We start from the raw sequence: 18,474 nt of genomic DNA on the forward strand, positions 1-18,474 counted from the left end.
TTCCAAGGAAACAGTTTCTACAGTCTTATCAAAGCATAAACATGAAGAACTTTCATCACTGCTCAGAGTGTGTGAAGAGTTTTACTACGCAGAGTAATCTCCAACAACACCAGCGTATTCACACAGGAGAGAAGCCATATCACTGCTCAGAGTGTGGGAAGAGTTTTACTACGCAGAGTCATCTCCAACGACACCAGCGCATTCACACAGGAGAGAAGCCATATCACTGCTCAGAGTGTGGGAAGAGTTTTGCTCAACAGGGTACCCTTCAAAAACACCAGCGCATTCATACAGGAGAGAAGCCATATCACTGCTTAGAGTGTGGAAGCAGTTTTTCTCAACAGAATACGCTCCAAAAACACCAGCGCATTCACACAGGAGAGAAGCCATATCACTGCTCAGATTGTGGAAAGAGTTTTGCTCAACAGGGTAACCTTCAAAAACACCAGCGTATTCACACAGGAGAGAAACCGTATCACTGCTCAGAGTGTGGAAAAAGTTTTGCTCAACAGGGTAACCTTCAAAAACACCAGCGTATTCACACAGGAGAGAAATCATATTACTGCTCAGAGTGTAGAAAGAGTTTTGCTGAACATAGTACCCTTCAAAACCACCAGCGTATTCACACAGGAGAGAAACCGCATAACTGCACTGAGTGTGGAAAGAATTTTACTCAAAGTAGTGCCCTAAAAGTACACCAGCGTGTTCACACAGGAGAGAAACCGTATCACTGCTCAGAGTGTGGAAAGAGTTTTGCTCAACAGGTTAACCTCCAAAAACACCAGCGTATTCACACAGGAGAGAAACCGTATCACTGCTCAAACGGCATCAGCATATTCACATAGAAAAACTACATCACTGTTAAGAGTGTGGGAAGTATTTTATTGCACATTGTGTTCTCCAACAACACCAGCGCATTCACACAGGAGAGAGTTCGCATCACTGTTCCCTGTCTGAAAAGAACTTTAGTGAAAGGAATATCCTTTAGGTACACCACACCAGCGCATTCACATAAGAGGATGACCTATATTGCTGCTTATAGTGCAGATGAAGTTTTACTGGAAGCAGCATTTTTAATAGACACCAGTACGGTCACACAGAAGTTATGATTTTGTGACTGAAGTCGTCTTGAAAAACACCAGCGCATTCAGAGGAGAAAATAAAATGATTTTCCACTACTACATGTACAGAAAAAGCTATGTGTACTTTCTTTTTCTACTAATATCCACTAGAACTGTTTTCGAATGTACATGATGGTATGAATATGATTATTAATCATCAAATGTAATGTGGTGTAATGTACCAACCTCAGATCTGAATCTGTTTTTGTTCTTTATTCAAGTTTAATCTACTTTAATAAACACAGAACAACTTTTACTTTCAAGTGAAAGAATTTTACCCTGGTCTTTATGGTGTTTGCAAGAATTCTTTATATTATAAATGCTAAGTTTTCATAAATGAATAGCCTCTTACTTTAACACTTCTAGATCTACACTCCAAAATTCTAGTCTTTAGATGATTTCCACTTAGCAAATAATGAACCGTCCTCAACCAGAATGTACATGAGAAGGTGTGAATGGAGGGCTGTGTTGCATTGTTCTATCATCATGAGTCTTTGTTCTTTGTGTTTATCTATAGGCTCCCTTGTTAAAAGAAATACTCACATTTACGTTTAATTATCCCACCTTATAGTGCAGGGGTGTCAAACTTATTTTCACCAAGGGCCACATCAGCATTATGGTGGCCCTGAAAGGGTCAATTGTAATTTATCCTGCTGTGAGTGCAGTCTGCTGTTTTTCTTGGAGGCTGAATTCTGTGTTTGGTGTCAAATTGTCAAATTTATACAGTATATTTATAATGTCTATCTACATTTATATTGTCCTCCTCTACCACAGACATGGCCTCATAACACAAGAGATGCACCGGTTTCTCTTCCTAAAGCACAAACTTGTATTCACTTTCATTAAATTTTTTTATTCTGCTTAATTTTCTCTTCTTGTACATGTTGGGATTATGTTTAAACATCATCTACTGGCGGGATGGGGTCACTTTGTGGGTCACAAAATCAGCATGCATTTTGGGAGATGCAGTTTATGTAGGATTTTACAGTGTATTTTAAGACAGACTAGACAGACAACTCCCTCCAGAACACAGTTATGTCGGTTTTATTTGCTTTCTAGCTGTATGATACACTGTGTGTATCAGAATGGAGTAAAACTACATAATAAAAACAATAAAAAACTTAATACAGTACATGCATATAGCTGTAGTTACAGTGTTACATCTGGTACAATATGAGATGTAACCAAACGTAAAATAGTGCTAACGAGTTAGCATTGTGTGTAAAGATACTAATTGCTATAGTAGCGATAACAAACGTATTTAATTATGGAATTACGGTAAATTTGTAACTTAAACACTGTAATATAATCGCTAAACATTTACAAACAACTGAGAATATAAACGTCACTACTGTCACTACGATGCTTCTGTATTATATTGCAAGATAATTATTTGTATTTATTATTATTATTTACATTACTGACTACGCTACCCCGCGTTCTTTTTGCCGTAAAAGTGACATGGCTTCTAGCCAAGGTCAAAGTTATTTGCAGTGACTATGACGTCAGCAGTCGCTGCTTAAAGGTGCAGGAGTCCCATTAAATTATAAGTGCGTCTCTGTAATGACTCCATTAGTACTTTGTTGCACCACCTCTGGCTTTCATAACGGTTTGAACTCTCTGAAGCATGGAGTTAACTAATGACAAACAGTATTCTTCATCAATCTGCCTCCAACTGTCTCTTATTGCTGTTGCAAGATCAGCTTTGCAGGTTTGAGCCTTGTCATTGACCATCTTCTTCAATTTCCACCAGAGATGTTCAACTGGATTGAGATCCGGACTATTTGCAGGCCGTGCCATTGACATTATATGTTTTCTTGAAGGAAAGTTTTCACGTCCTTTGTCCTATGGCAAGATGCATTATCATTATCACCAAACATCCTTTTAACTGAAAAGTGTCCAAAATTTCAATATGGACTTTGGCATTTATTGAACACTGCCATCTCCCCTGTGCATTTACCTGACATGCAGGCCCATATCATCAACCACTGTGGAACTTTACATGCAGTTATCTTCATACATTTCATTGGACAGACACCAAACAAAAGTTCCAGCATCATCACCTCGCCCAATGCAGATTCACGATTCATCACTGAAGATCACTTTCATCCAGTCACCCACAGTCCATGATTGCTTTTCTTTAGCCCACTTTAACCTTGTTCTTTTCTGTTTAGGTGTTAATGATGGCTTTTGTTTGGCTTTTCTTTATGTAAAGCCCATTTCTTTTAGGTGATTTCTTACAGTTCGGTCACAGACATTGAGTCCACTTTCCGCCCACCTGTTTCTCATTCTCATTTTGACGCTTTGATGCCTTCCTTGGTCTACCAGTATGCTTCCCTTTTACAACCTTCCCATTTAGTTTGTACTCAGTCCATATTTTAGACACAGCTGACTGGGAACAACCAACATCTTTCATGACATTCCATGATTATTTACCTTCTTAACACTAGCTTGACTGAAAATCTGAGATCCTCAGGACATACCCCCTCCTTCTACATAACCATTAGAGCACTATCAGTCCTCTTTTGTCATGCATATGCTTGCAGATAACACACTATTCAACCCACCCCCAACTAATCTATGATTCTGTCTCTTGCTAGCCAGCATGGTCAAACAATAGTTTGTGCGCCAGTTTTCAAATAGTGTCATATATAGTAGTTTTCAAATAGTATTCATATATACATGTATGTATTCGATTCGATCCCCGTACGGGCCACACCCAGTTTTAGACTTAAACTAACTAACAAGTGAGCCTTCTCTAACTAGCAGGTCTTATTAACCTGGGCTTCAAACATTGTCTCTGAGAAGTGTGAGATCTGTGTACTTTGGTCAGTGGAAGTAGTTTTATAGCTTTATAAAAACATTACAGTAGACCAAAACTGATGAGTTTAAAATGTTTCATGTTCCCTTTTGCCACTTTACTTTAGTATCATTCAGAACTTTTTCTTGTTATACATCTCTGTATGTTGCTAAATAAAAAAAAAATAAAGGATGCAGATTAAAAAAACCATCTCATTTGACTTATTACACCTAAACACTGTTGTAACTAAAGCTAGTGTTGTAGAACTACTAACCCTATTTACCAGAAAAATTTGAACATTTTTGTTTTGTACCCAAAGGGGTCAATGGCAAATTTTTCAGTCATTTAAAAAACTGGCTACTGACTGACCGTAGCTTTAAAACAAATATAAACATGTCTGTTGTAAGCTTTAAACAGTATTACTAGAGGAAATGCATTTTTTCTGGATCTAATACGCTGTTCTTCATTATAAATCAGTAAAAGCTGAATCATGAAGAATGGAAATCCTTTTTACTTTGCAGAAATGCAAGATAGAAGCATTTTCACTAGTTGCTACAACTATAAGCATGTGGAATAAGTTTTAACACAAGGGTAGATAATTCATACATGTACCAGCCAGCCCACCATAAATCATGGTCTCAGACTCATTTTGTGTAATTGACATTTTCGTCAACAAATAAAAACGAGACAAAAATGTTTGGCAGGGACGACATCCAATCAGAACTGATTTAGTTTTGGAGAGTTAGGGAGAGATCCAATCATAACTACTTTAGCGTATGTGGAGAGGCGGGACAAGCCGGGTAGCCATCCTATCAGTACTAATTTCTTTTGCAGTACCGCTGTAAGACCACACTCGCACAAATTTGATCTAAACCCGGGAAGACCAGACTAGCCTATGAACTGTCGTTACTCATGGAACTAGGTTAACTCCACAATGTCAACAGGGAGAAAGTGCAGAGACGATATATATGGACACATTTCACGTTTCTCATTTCACGTCGTGAAAAACAAGACGATGTGTACACCATCTGGGGCGACGATCTCGGGTAAAAACACAACAAATCTGAAACCACATCTGGCACTGCTGGCAGTATAATGGCAACATAATGGCACTGCTGCTTTTACGGTACCCAGTTTTATAAAGAATGTAATATGCAATTTGTTATGAACAATGCATATATTTTTCAGGCAGAGCAGGCCTACTGGTCATTAATATTTTGTTATTGTTATGCTCAATAAGCAAGGTCAGGTAAATAAAGATGTTGTTTGAAATAAGTTACATCTGTTTTTGTGTGTATTGCACATTCAAACATTAATAATATTCCATAACTGGTTAAAAATGTTTCATTTTGTGTAAGTGTGCATAATTACTTAAATAATTGAAGTGAACTGATTAAAAAGCATTTACATTTTACACCCTTTATATATATTTTAGTCTAGGGCTGGCAGATTTTCACGATTAATTCGGTTAATTCGCATGAACGTTTACACCCGATGTTAGAAATGTGACAATTGCGATTGTTTACATACTTTATATTTTAATTAAAATACCAACATGTCACGAGGCAGAAACTGACCAGACACTCACAGAACATAAATCAGGGAAAGTTTAATATCAAAAGGGTGAAAACAGTGTACAAAATCATGTAGAGTGCAAAACCAGCGGATAAACTAAACAGTAAACGGAGGACAACAAGGACTATACACGGTAACGGTTAGATTCAGAAATAAGGAGCGCAAACACGATCGGCAAAACAAGACACAAACAGAAGAGTTTAATTAAGATTCACTGAATCAAACACCTCTGAACTGAATCAAAACTCCGGAGACGGTGAGCGCGATCAGGATTGGCTGACCGGGACATGAGAGTCACGTGACAGTCCGGGGGAGCATGGGAATTGTAGTCCATATAGTTAGAAGCAGACCGTGCCCCCTCCATCCACCCCCAATAACAAGAGGACAAAATCAAAGCTGAGCTGAGTGATTACTTGATGCCCCCCCAGTGTAGCTACTGATACAGACTCACTCAGTGGTGGAAACAGTACAGTACAGGCTCGTGTTCCTTTTAAGAAACCTGTAAAGAACTTTTTGTAGTTCTTTTCCTAATGTAAGGAGGCTCTGCTGCACATTATTTAAAATAAGAGTTGTTTGTGAGATATTCTTATAAAGGATATAGATAATTAAGATTTCTATTTTGTTTTAATTATTGTTAATTATTGTGATATTGTTTTTGTTATAAGTTTGAGTCCCTTGAAAGGATAATTATAGGTGGTGCTGTTACTATTTTTGCACTTCTGCAGTCTTTTAAATTACAATGCAAAAAAAAAAAAATTTGAGTCTTGTTTCAATTGCATTATACAAGAACAAAAAAAAAACTAAATCGTAATCAACAATCGGTTATCATTTTAAAATAATAGAGATTTTTTTATTTGGCAAAATCGCCCAGCCCTATTTTAGTCGACTGAAACTAAAACTAGACTAAAACTAAAACAATTCAGATGACTAAATTATGACTGAAACTAAATTACATTTTAGTCAAAAGACTATGACTAAAACTAAATCAAAATTTGCTGTCAAAATGAACACTGACGTGTGGTTCCATGAGTAACCCAAAAAATAGGTCCAGACTTTTAACCATACAGGTTTCTGAAGGCTTCTGCTAACGGTAAAAACAATCAAACCTTTTAAGATTTGAGCTTTTTTCCAGGAATAAGAAGGTTCGAGAGCTCTGGGAGGTCTTTCTGGGTGAGTAGGAGATGATGAAGGTTTGATATCTATGCAAGGTTTAAGTCTCTATTCACAGGACCTCACAGGACCTCACCGGACCTCCAGGACGTCACGATAGCGTAACGGTAGTCCGCAGGTCAACGAGCATCTCGATCCGGAAGATGAGGAGATTCTTCTTACAGTTACCAGCAGCTTCTTTGTTTATTAAATAAATAAATTGTTCAATAAAGACGTGAACTGTACCGTTGTCTGTGTGTTATTAGCATGTTTTTAGGCGTCTGTGTGCACAGACTTTGATAGGACACCCAAAAGACGGGTATGATACCGCTTGAGATGCATCTCCAATTTAACTGGAGGCCACCTGTGGTCAATTGGTTTGATTGGATACGATTGGGGATTGCAGACACCTGCTTATACGAGGTCCCACAGTCCACAGTGGCCATGGGGTCAAAGGAATCGTCTGCAGACCTTAGAGGCATAGATCTGGGCAAGGGTACAGACCACCAACATCCATAAATGGAAGAAGTCTGGCCTGGCCGGGAGGTGAGCAGGAACCTCCGGCGTATCCTTGTGGAGACGTGAGAACCTTCCAGAAGATCAACCATTTGAACTAGGTGCTAAAATGCACCTAGAGGTCTCTCGGACCACGAGAAACACATTATGTCTGGTGGAGACCAGGCACCCGGCTAATGCTGCACCTAATGTGAAGCATGGTGGTGGCAGTCCTGATAGAGGGGAAGATGAATGCAGCTGATCCGTCCTGCAGTGCTTATATATTTTATTTATTTGTATTAAACAGCACTGAAACACACTCATGTTAGGACGACCTTTTGAGGTTTTCAGTGTATTTCACTGTGCACATTCTTTGAAAGTAAAATTGTTTTATTTCATTTATTTTTGTTTATTTAAAATAACACTATTAAACCTACATCTCTCTGATGGTCTGACTGATGAGCTGTCTGTTCTGACATACTGCTTAAGCCCGGCTAGCTCAGTCGGTAGAGCATGAGACTCTTAATCTCAAGGTCGTGGCTTCGAGCCCCACGTTGGGCGAGTATCTTCATTTAACATCTACTGAAACCAAAAGGACGTTCTTCCACTTTGGACAGCCGGTCTCCGGTGACTTATCAGGTGGTTTTTTGTGCTCGTAGGACTGTTGTTTACTGGATGTTTTTCAGTTACTTATTTCCACTATTCTGTGGGACTACACATTGTTCTTGTGTCTCATATCCGTTTGATCAACAGGCAGGTTGTGCAATAAAAGGCACTCGTCCCTGGGTGGGCTCGAACCACCAACCTTTCGGTTAACAGCCGAACGCGCTAACCGATTGCACCACAGAGACACAAGCACTGCTTTTTCATTGGACACAAAAGTCACATGACTTGCAAACATTTACAGAGGGTTAATTAAGTTTGGCAAATTGAAATAATGGCATGTTTCTGACTTGAATGAGAGGGGCATTAAAAAGATCTCACACTTGTCAGAGACAACGTTTGAAGCCCAGGTCAATAGGACCTGCTAGTTAGAGAAGACTCACTTGCTTGTTAGTTTAAGTGCAAAAGGGATAGTGGCCCGTATGGGGATCAAACCCATGACCTTGGTGCTATTAGCACCACGCTCTAACCAACTGAGTTAACCGGCTGGTCTTCATGGGCAGGGCATGTACCCACATACCTGATACACTGACAGCCCTTCAGTTATGGTGCTGCCACACAGAAACGATGGAGAGCTTTACTGTTGTTGAGCAGAACAGATCTTCATGTGAGATGACTGAGGTTCATGTATTTTTCTTTTAAGAATAAATAAAAGCTGATGCTTTTAACCTCATACTTTCCTAATACTTTTATTCTACACGGTCTCAATTTCTTTTAGTCTTCTGCCATGTGCAGTGCAAGAATTCACTAAATTACACAGCAGTTCTCTTTTTATTTATTTTTGCCATTAACAAAATTGATTGCAAGCATTTATAAAGGTCATGCCACGATCATTAGGTGAAATGAAGCCAGAATTAAAGATGGCAGAAGAACAGGGTGGTATTCTTACTTTCAGTGATTAAATTACTCAGGTTAGAAAGTCCTGATACTCAGCACATGCTCACCTGACTCTCTCTCAACCATGCTACCTTTAATGGTTAAAGTGGGTGTGGCCCGTACGAGGATCAAACCCTGGCGTTATTAGCACCACGCTCTAACCAACTGAGCTAACCGGCCAGTTCATCTAGACTCTGTAGATCTTTGTACATAATTCTACACTAAACTTTAATTCAATTTAATTTTTTTAACAGGAGAAATAACTCACATCAGCATTTTATAAAGGCTTTCACAAAGCATTAACAAATTGAGACGCGTCCTGGAGCAGCTGAGGTAAACGCTACAGACTCTATACTACCTGATTATCAGTTTTACCTCACTCACTTTTCATTTTCTTTATTCTTTCACACTATTGTAAATTGTTCCACACTAACACACCATGTCAGTGTCACTGCAGTTCTGAGAATGATCCACCACCTAAACAATGTGACCATTGAAAAACAGAGTAAAAGCAGGTAGAGAAATAGATGGACTACAGTCAGTAATTGTAGAACTACAAAGTGCTCCTATATGGTAAGCGGAGCTGATTAAATAGACTACACTGATCATCCATAACATTAAAACCACCTACTTGTTTCTACACTCACTGTCCACTGTGTAGTGTGAACTGAACAAAGATCTGAACACAGTCGTGTAGTGTGAACTTGGTATTAGTGGTTAAGGTACTGGGCTAGCAATCAAAAGGTTGCTGGTTCAAGCCACACCATTGGTGAGTTGTCACTGTTCGGTCCCTGAGCGAATTGGTTCTTTGCCTTGTAGAGCTTCTTTTCCTTAAGTGTCTGTGACACCTTTACTTCCTCTGTATTGTGTCCACATTCCAGTTCCCAGTTTGTTCCCAAATCTCACAACTCAAATTCCCTCAAAATAAAGAGCAGCATGGAGAGCAACTGTAACTGTAATCTTCTATAAACCTTTTACTCTTATTCTGCCTCCGTCCCAACTTTATATAGCAATCAGTGAAATCATTGGAAATCTTTTATTTTGGAGAATAAAGACGCTAGAGAATGAATGACTCACAGTTTCTTCTTTCTTTATTAAATTTTTACAGAACATCAGCTTTTTACACATCTGGATCTGGTCCACAAAGTCATCCGGGCGTTGTCCTGATGTAAAGACATCGTCTTAAAGGCAGCAGGTCTCTCAGAGATCCTAATACATGCTTCCACATCGGTGGTATCTTCACACGTCGCCGATGTCTTGGGTCCTGACGCACCTCCACAAGTACACAAACTGTGAACAAACATTAAAAACACGTCAACCACCAGACATGCATCCCTGACAGTTAAATAAAGGTTCTAATCAAGGTTGGCCTTTAGATGTCCTCTGTTTCCAGCCTTTCATGAAACCGTTGGAGGCTCTGCCATAAAAGCGTCTCCAGTGCAGCAGCCAGGGCTTCAGGTTCTGCATACAAAGACTCGTCCAGAGTGAAGATTTCATCCAGGAAGCTCAGCATCTCAGTCTGAGAGAGAAACAGAAGAAATAACAGATTACTAGCAGACAGTTCTATTCAAGATCATTCATGGTGTAAAGAACACACACCTGAAGATGGAATAAATAACACGTTCAGTCTATCTGGGCGTAACACACGAATAGATGAGAGCAATCAGCCGGTCCAGAAAGAGCCTTCGTCTCCGGTACTGCGTCAACTAAACAATGGTGTGTTTAACTACACTTGTAGGGCAGCACAGATTAATTTTAGACTCTATAGAGCACAGACTCTCTTACTGAGATGATCTGATGCACCCTCGCTCTTCCCAGAATTCCCAGCAGCACCAGCTCAAAGACGATGTCTATAAAGTTAACGTGCTGGATCTGTGAGTAAAAGGAAAATAGATTTTCTATTAGAACGGTAGGACTGTGGTTCTGACTGATGGCGTAGTCGCTATGGGTAACCGCATGGGTGGCATCCGGCAGTCGACACATATAGTAGTAAATATAGTGCCAGTTTCAGACTGAGTCAAACTCACCCCGATCTGCGCCAGCTCCACTTTGGCCCACATCCGATTAGTACGATTCTCCAGCATCTGTATCAGCCGGTCGTACCTTTGCTGGAAGACGCGCAGATCCTAGGAGAGAAACGCTCAAGACGTTATTAAATCATTCGTACATCACTTGAATTATTTGATACGTGTTTTTCTGCCGTGTTACCCTCTTTTTTGCAGCCGCCAGTATGAGTGTAAAGATCTACACCGTCTGGACCTAGTCTTCCGGTTACTCATCAAACCACCCATGCAGGAGGATCTGCCCGAGGGTGAGACGCTTGCTGGGCTTCTTCTTGAGGCATTGTTCGATCAGATGGCAGCAGGCTGGCGAGTGCGACAATGCAGATTTAAATTATACGGTGTTTAGATCTGAAGAAGATACACCGATCAGGCATAACATTATGACCACCTTCCTAATAACGTGGCCTCCATTGATCGGACTCGTTTGTCCAGCACATCCCACGGACGCTCGGTTGAATCGAGATCTGGGGAATCCATGGAAGAGTGGACATGGTCCTCAAATGCTACGTGTCAGAGCTACGTGTCAGGAGCTACGTGTCAGGAGCTACGTGTCAGAGTGACCCAACCCAAAGTTTCCCAGCAGAATGTTGGCAGAACTTCTTCCCATAGTGCATCCTGGTGCCATGTGTTCCCCCAGGTGAGCGACGTGGACAGGGGTCACCATGGGCATCCTTACTGGTCTGCTGCTACCTTTGAGCTACAGGAGCTCTTCTGCTGGATCGGGCCACACATGCATCAGCGAGCCTTGGCTGCCCATGACCCTGTCACTGGTTTACCACTCTACCCTCCCTGGACCACCCCACAAGAGCTGCAGATTTGGAGATGCTCAGACCCAGTCATCTATCCATCACGATTCGCTCCTTGATAGTCACTTCACCTGTCTGTAATTGTAGGTCTTAATGTATATATTTCCTTACCATTAGACACACCAGGTTTGAACACTAGACGCCCTTTGGTGATCTCCTTCCTAGACCGAAATGGCAGGCGTCCACAAACCAAGACAAACAGCAGTACGCCCAGACTCCAGACGGTCGCAGGGCAGCCATAGTACTTCTGCTTGGTTATCCACTCGGGTGGTGAGTATTCCCACGTGCCTACACGAACAAAGAAGACAAACTAGTACCCAAAGTCCAAACCAAAGTACCCGTCCCTCATTGGTGCACAGTTACCTGAAAATGTGTAGTACGGAGTGTCCCTCAACAGGTCGCCGCATCCGAAGTCGATCAGCTTCACCTCCAGCGTCTCCGTGTTCAGAAGGACATTCTGGCGCTTAATGTCCCTGTGCAAGACACCGCGATCCCGGCAGTGGAGCACCGCCAGGACAACCTGCCGCATTACATGCCGGGCAAACTGCATCCTCAGCCTACCCTTCTTGCGCATCAGCTGGTAGAGGTCTACGCAGGGGACGGGCCGCTCCAGGATCAGGATGCAGCGCTCGGGCGTGTCGAACCACTCCAGGAGCTTCAGCACGTACGGGTTGGCGGGCGGCCTGGACACCATGCGCATCAGGGCCACCTCGACGGGGAGCAACTCTGTCTCGCCGGGCTGATGGTAGAAGAGACAAGAACAAATGATTTAATGTATATCCAGTCTATACGGTATTTACTTCATCTGAAAGGTAAAGTCACTTACAATCCTGGTAAATCTGAGGTCCTCATCCTTCACCACGTATTTGATGGCAACCTAAACACACACAAGTAAACGATCATTAGTAGATTTTTAATACAAGGGTTGGGAGAGACTCGATAAGGTCCTAGTAGGTCGCCATGGGTGTCTGGAGCCGTGCTGACTGCATTTGCTCAAGGCGCTCCTTAGGGTTCAAGTCTGGGAAGCCAGCTCACGAAATGAGACCTTCTTCAGGAGTAACTCGGACCACCGACACGTGGACTCCACGAGACATCCAAAGGCATCCCGTGGTATCCGGTATCAGGGACTCAGATCTTCTTAGTGTGCATCCCCAGTTTGTCTGAATAATGTCCCGGTAGGTTGTAGGGAGGATCCTGGGGAGGATCTGTAGATTGGAACAAAGGGAATTCAGGGGGAAGGGTACTCGGAAGCCCCCGTGACCCTATAAGGTCCTGGAAGGTTGTCACAGGTATCTGGAGCAAAAGGAGGATCCAGGGGAGGATCCGTAGAGCCAACACGACCATCAAGGAGGTCCCATAGATGCTCAATTGGGTTCAAGTCTGGGACCAAAGGGAATTCAGGGGGCCAGGGTGGTACTCGGAAGTCCCCGTGACCCAATAAGGTCCTGGAAGGTCGTTGCAGGTATCTGGAGACATAGGAGGACCCAGGGGAGGATCCATTGAGCCAACACGACAATTCGAGGTGGGTTCAAGTCTGTGGAATTAGAGGGCCTGGGCCTGGGTCATGCTCTTCTAGCCATGCTGGAAGATCCCATCCATCCCACTGAGTCCTGATAGGTCGTCACAAGTATCTGCAGCCATAGGAGGACCAAGGGGAGGATCAACACAGCAAACTGATACTCACCTGGTTCCCGTCCACCTTATGGATGCCTTCGTAGACCGAACCGCAGCCTCCCTTTCCCAGCAGCTCTCCAACAGTGTATTGGCTCTCAAAGCTGTTCGGGTTCGTGTCGGTCGTCACCTCCTCTTGACGTCCTCCATCGGTGGTTTCTCCTTCAGCAGGTTCTCCTTTAGCGGGTTCTCTTTCACCGGTTTCTCCTTTAGTGGTTTCTTCCTTAGCGGTCTTTCCTTCACCGGGTTCTCCTTCAGCAGGTTCTCCTTTAGCGGTTTCTCCTTTAGTGGTTTTTCCTTCACCGGGTTCTCCTTCACCGGGTTCTCCTTCACCGGTTTCTCCTTTAGTGGTTTCTTCTTTAGCGGTTTCTCCTTCACCAGGTTCTTCTTCAGCGGGTTCTCCTTCACCGGTTTCTCCTTTAGTGGTTTTTCCTTCACTAGGTTCTCCTTCACCGAGTTCTCCTTCACCGGTTTCTCCTTTAGTGGTTTCTTCTTTAGTGGTTTCTCCTTCACCGGGATCTCCTTCAGCAGGTTCTTCCTCAGCAGGTTCTCCTTCAGCATCTTCAACACAAGTATCACCAATGATGCTTCATGGGCTCATGTAGACCAAAAATAAGGGTCCAAATAAAGGTTCGGCATACTCACTCTTGTTCTCGGGAGCATCGCAGACGACTTCTCCAGAACTGATCCCACCTATGAAGCCCAAGGGTTAATTACATAGTCACTACAGTTCAATAGTGTCGGACTTGAATGTGGTGGTGTTAAGGTTACCTGGAGCTTTAGAAGACGCCCGCGGTCCCTGGGAGTCTGTCTGCTCGCTCGAGTCTGAGTCCTCCAACTGAATCTCCCCGTCCACTAACGTCTTACTGGAGTCTGATTTCGAATCGTCCTCGTACCCGTCTGATTCCTCCTGATTCAGACGCATTAAACTGGTGTTACAGAGCCGAGAACCGAACCCCTCCCCTCCCGGAGTATAGTGGTGATGATAATTCACCTCGCTCTTGACTGTTCCTTCTTTTCTCTCAGTCAGGTTCTGAATGGCGCTGATCCACGCCCGTCTACCTGCCTCACAGTCGGCCTGGAACGTACAGCTCCTGTACACACACGGTGATAGATACAGATTATATAGGATGCAGACAGACAGACAGATTGAGTAGATAGATAAACAGATAGATAGACAGACATTGAGACAGACAGATGGATAGAAAGATAGATAAATAGTCTGTCTATTGATCTGTCTTTTGATAATCTATCTGTCTGTCTATCAATTATCTTCTTGTCTATCTGTCTATTCATATGTCTATCTAGAATCTGTCTGTCTGTTTATTGAACATCTGTCTGTTTGTCTATTGATCATCTATCTAGCTGTCTGTCTATCTATCTATCTGTCTGTCTGACTATCTATTTGTCTGGCTAATATTTGTCTGTCTGTCTGTCTGTCTATCAATTACAGTGGGGCCAAATAGTATTTACTCAGCCACTGATTGTGCAGGTTCTCCTACTTAGAAAGATGAGAGAGGTCTGTAATTTTCATCATAGCTACACTTCAACTATGAGAGACAAAATGAGAAAAAAAAAATCCAGGAAATCACATTGTAGGATTTTTAAAGAATTTATTTGTAAATTATGGTGGAAAATAAGTATTTGGTCAATAACAAAAGTTCAACTCAATACTTTGTAACATAACCTTTGTTGGCAATGACAGAGGCCAAACGTTTCCTGTAAGTCTTCACCAGGTTTGCACACACTGTAGCTGCTATTTTGGCCCATTCCTCCATGCAGATCTCCTCTAGAGCAGTGATGTTTTGGGGCAACACAGACTTTAAACTCCCTCCACAAATTTTCTATGGGGTTGAGGTCTGGAGACGGGCTAGGCCACTTCAGGACCTTGAAATGCTTTTTACGGAGCCACTCCTTCGTTGCCCGAGCGCTGTGTTTGGGATCATTGTCATGCTGGAAGACCCAGCTACATTCCATCTTCAACGCTCTCACTGATGGAAGGAGGTTTTGGCTTAAAATCTCACGATACATGGCCCCGTTCATTCTTCCCTTAACACGGATCAGTCGTCCTGTCCCCTTTGCAGAAAAACAGCCCCAAAGCATGATGTTTCCACCCCCATGCTTCACAGTAGGTATGGTGCAACTCAGGATTCTGCTTCCTCCAAACACGACGAGTTGAGTTTTTACCAAAAAGTTCCATTTTGGTTTCATCTGACCACATGATATTCTCCCAATCCTCTTCTGGATCATCCAAATGCTCTCTGGCAAACTTCAGACGGGCCTGGACATGTACTGGCTTAAGCAGGGGGACACGCCTGAAACTGCAGGATTTGAGTACTTCTCGACGTAGTGTGTTACTGATGGTAGCCTTTGTTACTTTGGTCCCAGCTCTCTGCAGGTCATTCATCAGGTCCCTCCGTGTAGTTCTGGCATTTTTGCTCACCGTTCTCATGATTATTTTGACCCCACGGGATGAGCCCCAGATCGAGGAAGATTATCAATGGTCTTGTATGTCTTCCATTTTCTTACAATTGCTCCCACAGTTGATTTATTCACACCAACCTGCTTGCCTATTGTAGATTCACTCTTCCCAGCCTGGTGCAGGTCTACAATTTTCTTTGGTCTTGGCCATGGTTGAGTTTGGAGTCTGACTGTTTGAGGCTGTGTACAGGTGTATTTTATACAGATAACAAGGTCAAACAGGTGCCATTAATACAGGTAACGAGTGGAGGACAGAAGAGCTTCTTAAAGAAGAAGTTACAGGCCTGTGCGAGCCAGAAATCTTGCTTGTTTGTTTTTGACCAAATACTTATTTTCCACCATAATTTACAAATAAATTCTTTAAAAATCCTACAATGTGATTTCCTGGATTTTTTTTTCTCATTTTGTCTGTCATAGTTGAAGTGTAGCTATGATGAAAATTACAGACCTCTCTCATCTTTCTAAGTAGGAGAACCTGCACAATCAGTGGCTGACTAAATACTTTTTGGCCCCACTGTATCTATTTATCTATAATCTGTCTTCTTGTCTATCAGTCTATCCATCTGTCTATCTAGCATCTATCTGTCTGTCTGTTTATTGGTCATCTGTCTGTCTGTCTGTCTATCTATCAATTATCTTGTCTATATATCTATTGTCTGTGTATTGATCATCTATCTGGCTGTCTCTCTGTCTATTTGTCTGTCTGACTATTTGTATGTCTAATATGTGTCTATCTGTCTATTGATCATCTGTGTCTGTCTATTGATCATCTGTCTGTCTATTGGTTATCTGTCTGTCTGTCTATTGATCATCTATCTGTCTGTCTGCCTATCTATCTATCTATTGATCATCTGTCTGTCTGTCTATTGATCATCTGTCTGTCTATTGGTTATCTGTCTGTCTGTCTATTGATCATCTATCTGTCTGTCTGCCTATCTATCTGTCTATTGATCATCTATCTGTCTGTCTATTGATCATCTGTCTGTCTGTCTATTGATTATCTGTCTATCTGTCTATCTATCTGTGATTATAGATCTGGACTTACCTTGTGGGCGTGACCACCCGGAAGCAGAAGCGTCGCCCGGCGTCCTCGCAGCTCTGGACCGAACAGCGCTGCAGGTCTTCAGCCAGCACCATGAAGTCACGCTGGGGGAATAGAACATAAAACCTTCTTATTTATACAGTTGATGATATAAACGCCGGTGAAATCATCCCAGACGTAAACATGACGGGGGTGGTTTGGGACACAGCCCGGCACAGAAGTCGACTTCTGCTGTAATGCGCCCGAATGATGAGGGGCGTACGGCCGCGGTACATTATGGGTATTTCACAGAGTCCAGGAAAGAGCTGATTTGGATCATATGAAGTCATGTGACCTACCTTAAACCTCTTCTTGTAGAGAAGCTGATTGTTCTGTATGATGAACCACCGCCTGCAGAGATCAAACACATCGTGTATATATATATATAATATTGAGTGTATATATATAATATTGAGTTTATAGATATAATGTGTGTCTATGTATATAATATTAAGTGTATAAATATAATAGTGTATATATATAATGTTGAGTGTATAGATATATAATTCCTAATATATAGACTAAGCATCAGTGTACAGACCTGTTCCAGGTTTTAAACACACTCCTGGTCCTCTTAAACAGAAACCCCTCCATCAGGAGCGCTTCCTCGGCCTCCGCACCGCCCCCGTGACCCGGGTCGCCCCCGGAGGACGCCCGGGGAGGCGCCCCGCAACACAGCACACGCAGAAACCTCTGTCTCAGAGAAGCAGCCATCGTAAATGAGGAGAAAATCTAAATGCTGCTCCTGAAGAGCACAGGTCCACATTGTGATGTCACAGCGTTCCGAGGGAGCAGAGTGAATTTACCTTTACCATATATGGGCATGACTGGATTCATGTGACTGCACATATACTGACTTGATTTCCACTGTGGGACGGCTTCTGGAGGGTCCTGGGTTTGATTACCGGGAGGAATTTGCATGTTCTCCCCATGTCCTGGGGGTAAAGGGGTACCCTAGGTATAAGGTATAAGGTACACAGGTATGTGTTTGTTTAGGTGTGTCTGGCAACCTGTCCAGAGTGGTTTGTTAATTCCACACAGTGAATCACACCCCATACCATGACACACCCTGGTACTGGTACTGACACACCCCCATACCATGACACACCCTGGTACTGACACACCCCAAACCATGACACACCCTGGTACTGACACACCCCCATACCATGACACACCCTGGTACTGACACAACCCCATACCATGACACACCCTGGTACTGGTACTGACACACCCCCATACCATGACACACCCTGGTACTGGTACTGACACACCCTGGTACTGGTACTGACACACCCCCATACCATGACACACCCTGGTACTGACACACCCTGGTACTGGTATTTACACACCCGCATACCATGACACACCCCCATACCATGATACACCCTGGTGCTGGTACTGACACACCCCCATACCATGATACACCCTGGTACTGACACACCCCCATACCATGACACACCCTGGCACTGGTACTGACACACCCCCATACCATGACACACCCTGGTACTGACACACCCCCATACCATGACACACCCTGGTACTGGTACTGACACACCCCCATACCATGACACACCCTGGTACTGGTACTGACACCCCCCCATACCATGACACACCCTGGTACTGACACACCCCCATACCATGATACACCCTGGTACTGGTACTGACACAGCCCCATACCATGACACACCCTGGT

At 42.9% G+C, this 18,474-nt stretch overlaps 1 protein-coding gene, 1 long non-coding RNA gene, 2 other non-coding genes and 1 pseudogene across 4 annotated transcripts; 2 read left to right on the plus strand and 3 right to left on the minus strand.

The window, feature by feature from the left end:
• LOC134326282 (zinc finger protein 850-like) overlaps positions 1 to 18,474 on the minus strand; it is a 151,292-nt pseudogene that overhangs the window by 124,515 nt on the left and 8,303 nt on the right.
• Positions 84 to 803, plus strand: LOC134326888 (zinc finger protein 79-like; the record flags this gene model as incomplete). The annotated part of the gene is made up of 1 exon (XM_063009012.1): positions 84 to 803. A coding segment is annotated over one exon (720 nt), but the record flags the coding sequence as incomplete, so codon positions are not given.
• Positions 7,629 to 7,701, plus strand: trnak-cuu (transfer RNA lysine (anticodon CUU)). The gene has a single exon. It is a non-coding gene; the product is annotated as a tRNA-Lys (tRNA).
• trnan-guu (transfer RNA asparagine (anticodon GUU)) lies at positions 7,918 to 7,991 on the minus strand. The gene has a single exon. It is a non-coding gene; the product is annotated as a tRNA-Asn (tRNA).
• LOC134326891 (uncharacterized) lies at positions 9,753 to 10,800 on the minus strand. The gene is made up of 4 exons (XR_010014625.1): positions 10,707 to 10,800; positions 10,465 to 10,551; positions 10,279 to 10,385; positions 9,753 to 10,198 (listed from the first exon to the last, which is right to left on the minus strand). It is a non-coding gene; the product is annotated as an uncharacterized LOC134326891 (long non-coding RNA).

The sequence above is a fragment of the Trichomycterus rosablanca genome, chromosome 14 (assembly GCF_030014385.1).
Source record: "Trichomycterus rosablanca isolate fTriRos1 chromosome 14, fTriRos1.hap1, whole genome shotgun sequence".
In the NCBI taxonomy this organism is placed as follows: Eukaryota; Metazoa; Chordata; class Actinopteri; order Siluriformes; family Trichomycteridae; genus Trichomycterus; species Trichomycterus rosablanca.